The following is a 6,000-nucleotide window of genomic DNA, read 5'->3' on the forward strand; positions in this document are numbered from 1 at the left end:
TCATTGTGAAAATTTCGATTTTTTACAAGAGCAGTAAGATCACTGTAAAACCAACATCGATGAACAAGGAAGAACAGCAAAATTCAGACAAACACTGCTCTGAACATTCTTTGTTATTCTCTTCTGTGCCTGCTCTGTCCACGCATCCAGCAGCTTAGTTTCAGAAACTCAGAGACAAAACACAATCCAGACATATCCATAAATCAAAAGAGCACAATTATGGTGGCGATTAGCTGTTCTAATCTAATCGCCATGAAGCCAAGCAAAGGTGGCTTTCCATTCCTGCCGGCGACGGGAACATGCTGCAATTGGACATGTGAGTGCAGCAGAGTCAATCCCCTGACCGGTCTCAGCTTCATCGTGCATGCGGGTATTGCAAATCCTGCACTATAAATCGGCAAAGCCACGCAGCACCCAGCAGAGCAGCGCAGAGCACACACCAGCATCCACGCAGCAATGGCGGGGCCAGCAAGATGGGCTCTCCTCCTCCTCCTCGCCGTCGCCCTCCTGGTGCCCGCTGCGCTCGCCGCCGGCGGCGGCGGCAATGGTGGCGCGTCGGCATCGACTCCGAACAATGGTAACGGTGGGAACAACGGTAACAATGGCAACAACGGCAACAATGGCAACAATGGTGGTGGGAATGAGAAGCACGAGAAGTCCCCGCCGCCGCCGCACCACGACTCGCCACCGCCGCCACGTGCTTCACCGCCCCCGCCCGTTTACTCGCCGCCGCCACCACCGCCGCGCTCATCGCCTCCACCACCGCCTGTTTACTCGCCGCCACCACCGGTGTCATCGCCTCCTCCACCCGTACCCTCGCCACCACCACCGGTGTCATCGCCTCCTCCACCCGTACCATCGCCGCCGCCACCGGTGTCGTCGCCTCCTCCACCAGTATCCTCGCCACCACCACCGGTGTCATCGCCACCTCCACCCGTATCATCGCCGCCACCACCGGTGTCATCGCCTCCTCCACCCGTACACTCGCCGCCCCCACCGGTGTCATCGCCTCCTCCACCGGCCAGCGACGTGGTCTACTGCACGAACACGACGAGGTACCCCACCTGCACCTCGCCGGCGTACTGCCCCAGCAGGTGCCCCAAATCCTGCCACATGGACTGCGCCACCTGCAAGACCGTATGCGGTAAGTGCATATCTGTGCACGTTAACCAGCTAGCTAGTGTTCATGCACGGTTGATTAATGGTTTTGTGTCGTGTCGTACGTGTCGCGTACGTGCGTTGCAGACTGCAACCTGCCGGGCGCGGTGTGCCAGGACCCGCGGTTCATCGGCGGCGACGGCAACACGTTCTACTTCCACGGCCGCCGAGACCGCGACTTCTGCCTGCTCTCCGACGCAAACCTGCACATCAACGGCCACTTCATCGGCAACCACGTCCCGGGCCTCAAGAGGGACCCGACCTGGGTGCAGGCGATCGCCGTGCAGTTCTCCGGCGGCCACCGCCTCTACGTCGGCGCGCGCAGGACGGCCGTGTGGGACGACGACTCCGACCGCCTCGCCGTCGTCTTCGACGGCGAGACCGTGCAGCTGCAGCGCGTCGCGCACGCCAGGTGGGAGTCGGGTTCCGGCCTGTCCGTGACGCGGACCAAGGCGGCCAACGGCGTCCTCGTGGAGCTCGACGGCGTGTTCAAGATCACGGCGAACGTGGTGCCCATCACCAAGGAGGACTCGAGGATCCACAGGTACGGGGTCACCGACGACGACTGCCTCGCCCACCTCGACCTGGCGTTCAAGTTCTACGCCCTCACCGACGACGTCCACGGCGTGCTGGGCCAGACGTACAGGAGCAGCTACGTGAACCGCCTCGACGTGTCGGCGAAGATGCCCGTCATGGGAGGCGAGAAGCAGTTCACCTCGTCGGGTCTTTTCGCCGCTGACTGCGCCGTCGCGCGGTTCGGGCGCGCCGGCGATGCCGCCGCCGTTGCCGTTGCCTCCGATGAGCTGGTCGACGTCAAGTGCTCCACCGGCCTCGACGGCGTCGGCGTGGTGTGCAAGAAGTAAGACAATTTGCTCTCTTGCAACGTTCAAGTTCTCGAGAAATAATAAGTGTGCATGCATTTCTGCACGATCCTGGACCTGATCAACATCGATCTATACTCATGTCCTACCATGTGTCAAAACAAGTTACGCATGTGTCAAAACCATGCGTAACTTGTGTTATACATTACTATATACTCGTATACTTGTGATATGTGAATTGAATTGAATTCCTATACTATATACAAGTTTAATTGATATTTTCCAAATAATTTGCAATCCCACAATTCAGGTGTGTCGACGTTTGATGTCGCGATTCCGATATTTGCATAGTATGTGAATCGTTGGTACCAGGGTATATGCGAGACTTAGGTAAAAGAGACAGAGACGAGGATTTTTATACAGGTTCAGGCCCCTGAATTGTCAGGTAATAACCCTACTCCTGTTGGCCGAAGCCGGTCGTTGCTCTTATTCACCATAATCACACCAGTACAATATTTGGGGTAGCCTATTTAACTGTTGTCGACTTGGCGGACTGAAGTATCATCACGTAGTTGACAACAGGGTAGTCTTCCTCCTCGAATCCATGTCCGGCGAGATCAAAGACAGCGCTAGATCCCTACAGCCGGCCTCCGTAGGTACCGGATAGGGTCGGTCCAGGCATATCTCTGATGTCGATATCCGGCGGCTTGTCTTGGCGTATGTTGGCTTGTATTTTGTGGCTTCTATTGTTCCGTGTCCCCTCCCCTCCTAGGGGGCCTTGTATTTATACCCATAGGTGTCCACTTGTCCAAGTAAAATTAGGGAAACCAATATGGATACAATCTGAGTAGTCCTTGTCGTTTCCATGTAGAACTCTAGTTGTCTTTCCTTATCCGAAACTCCCTCCATATCCGAGGTCAGTTTCCGTATAAGACATGGTATGTGGTGGGTCCTGCCGAGATTTAGTCAACTACTATTAGGTATGTGGTATCCATAACCCTGACAAGGTGCTGTATATACGATGGTTGATATATATAGACCCTTTTAATATCTGTTATTTTATATTCCTATTTTCAGATAATATGTTGTTATTGTGTTTGACATGAAGTATTTAAATTCCCATGCATATTATTTCTTCGGCCTTTTACGGAAATGAATTCTAATCCCACAAGTGGATATCCCTTCGTTTAATAACTTTTTTAAGTCCAATTCAATGCAAATGGTTGTGAAAGAATTAGAAAAAATTGATAATGTGGAGTATAGCGACATCTATCACTTCACCAAAAATCAATTTCAAGCTAAATCTACACAGAGGAAAAAAGAAGGTACCATTTACATGTTGGATTTGTCATTTATTTATTATATCTCGATATTTGAGTTGAATTTAATTAACTTAAAATTTTCTAGAGTGGTATATGTATGTTGTTAACATTTTTTAGATTTTTTTTCCATAACAATTTAGATGATGTATGAATAAATGAGAGGGCATCGCCTTGAGAGATAAAACACAGTTGACAGAGGGAGAGGGGTACATGGGGCTATACCTGTACGCCCAAAATTTTTTTTGCATAACACCAATTGCAAAATTTTGACACTACATAATGTGTAAGATCATGTATTACTATATTAGAATAAGTTCACCGGAGGTCCCTTAACTTAACAGTGAAATTTTTTGAGGTCCCTCAACCACAATACCAGAAATGTTCGCCCCTAAACTCATTCAAACCGTTCACCGGAGGTCCCTTGGCAATATACGAGGGTGGTTTCGCTGACGTGGCATCCTAGTCAGCAAAAAAATTAAAAAAAAAACGTGGGACCCATATGTCAGCCACCCTCTCCTCTTTTCCTCTCCTTCTCTTCTCTTCTCTCTCTTCTCTTCTTCGGTGAGGGGAGGCCAGCGGCGAGCGGCAAAAGAGCACGGCAGGCGGGCGGCGCGGAGCAGGCGGGCAGATGCGGGCGCGGTGGCTCCCGCTGCTCGCTCCCATGCTCCCCGCGCGCCCGCATCTGCCCGCCTGCTCCGCGCCGCCCGCCTGCCGTGCTCTTTTGCCGCTCGCCGCCGGCCTCCCCTCACCGAAGAAGAGAAGAGAGAAGAGAGAGAAGAGAAGAGAAGGAGAGGAAAAGAGGAGTGGGCGGCTGACATGTGGGCCCCACGTATTTTTTTAATTTTTTTTGCTGACTAGGATGCCACGTCAGCGAAACCACCCACGTATACTGCCAAGGGACCTCCGGTGAACGGTTTGAATGAGTTTAGGGGCGAATATTTCTAGTATTGTGGTTGAGGGACCTCAAAAAATCTCGCTGTTAAGTTGAGGGACCTCCGGTGAACTTATTCCTATTATATTTAAAACTTTCATAAATCCATACCATGTATATACTAGTTTGTTAATTGATCAACGAATGTCAATGTTTTCTAACTGTTCTACTTAAGTTCAAAGCCTCTGAACCCCCATATATAGCCAAAAGTCTAGCTCCGGCACTGATAAAACAGTTCCCCAGTTTTACAATGAGTTTTGAATTGTTCTGTTTATGAATGAAGGTAATATATTTCCGCTCAAATTCAACGTGCAGGCGTGCACGAAAATGAGGCTGCCCCAATTTGGCTAATATATCGCACTTCGCTCCACCGATTCATCCAACTCTGAAATCTGAATGACTCAATCCGATCTGTCAGATTGCCCTGATATTTCTTGAGCAACTTCGAAGCTATACCTTTGAACCATCGAACCAACACAAAACGAGTGATTCATAGATGCCATACGACCTAGATGGCTAGATACCATGGCTGTAGTTTGCTTAGCCAACATTTTGGGCTTTTGGCTGGAGAAAGAAAAACGAATTTACTAATCATGTCAACTTCTGAACAGTTGTAACAACAGAAGCAGACTGAACAAGATGCCAACTGCATATATGAAAATTGTATGGCAAGACGTAAATTATTGAAGTATTTCCACTCTTGAAGAAGACCGGTAGAAATGAAGCGACGACCTCATTTTATAGCTGACTAGCTGAGGGGAACATACCGTATGTAGATGACGCATATATTCAGTCGTCATCATGAAAATTTTGAATACAGCAGTACAAACTGTAAACCATCGATGAACGAGGAAGAATAGACGCAAATAATGTGTAGGCTCACCAAAGCATAGAAACAAAAACCAGCAATTCACCTTTCGCGCATACATGACCTCAACATACTTTGCAGCTCTGTCCATGAATCCAGGGGAAAATCATTTTTCAGAATACAGACAAATTAAACATCATATTATCCATAAATCAAAGAGCATATATAATTATGGCGCCGCAATTAGCACGAGCTAATCGGCATTTCGGCAAGCAAAGGTAAAGGTGGCTCTCCATTCCTGCCGGCGCCGGGAACATACTGTACCGGCTTGCACTCTTTCTGCAATTGGACAAATTAAGTTTATCTGCCATCAGTCGCCTTTCTCAGGTGCCGCGCACGCAATCACGTATGCAAAGATCGCAAGCGTGTGCCCTATAAATCTGCACGCCCCTAAGCACCCAGCAGTGCAGAGCAGAGCAGAGAGCACGGCAATGGCGGAGCCGGCAAGATGGGCTCTCTTGCTCCTCCTTGGCGTCGTACTCCTGGCGCCCGTTACGCTGGCGGTGCGTGTTGAAGATGGCCCGAAGCCACCGACTCATCCGAATAATGGTGATAATGGGAAGCACGAGAAGTACCCGCCGCCGCCGCCTGCGCACCACGACTCGCCGCCGCCACCGCATTAGGAATATCATCGTCCTCCACCACCAAAAGCCGCGTCACCGCCCCCACCCGTATACTCGCCGCCGCCACCGCCGCGTTCATCTCCTCCACCACCGGTTCCCACGTCGCCGCCGCCATCACCGCTGCCATCGCCTCCTCCACCTGTGCCCTCGTCACCGCCACCACCAGTGTCATCACCTCCACCACCGGTGCCCTCTTCGCCACCGCCGCCAGTGGTGCCATCGCCTCCTCCACCGGTGCTCTCCTCGCCGCCACCACCAGTGGTGGCATCCCCTCCAC

At 51.1% G+C, this 6,000-nt stretch overlaps 1 protein-coding gene across 1 annotated transcript; it reads left to right on the forward strand.

Annotated features, from left to right (window-relative positions):
• Positions 1-422: 422 nt before the first annotated feature.
• On the forward strand, positions 423-2,266 carry LOC9268587 (uncharacterized). The gene is made up of 2 exons (XM_026025363.2): positions 423-1,144; positions 1,246-2,266. The coding sequence occupies exons 1-2, from the start codon at positions 457-459 to the stop codon at positions 2,019-2,021; spliced, it is 1,464 nt and encodes a 487-aa protein (XP_025881148.2). The 5' UTR covers positions 423-456; the 3' UTR covers positions 2,022-2,266.
• The last annotated feature ends 3,734 nt before the right edge of the window (positions 2,267-6,000 follow it).

This window comes from Oryza sativa, chromosome 5 (assembly GCF_034140825.1).
Source record: "Oryza sativa Japonica Group chromosome 5, ASM3414082v1".
Taxonomy (NCBI): Eukaryota; Viridiplantae; Streptophyta; class Magnoliopsida; order Poales; family Poaceae; genus Oryza; species Oryza sativa.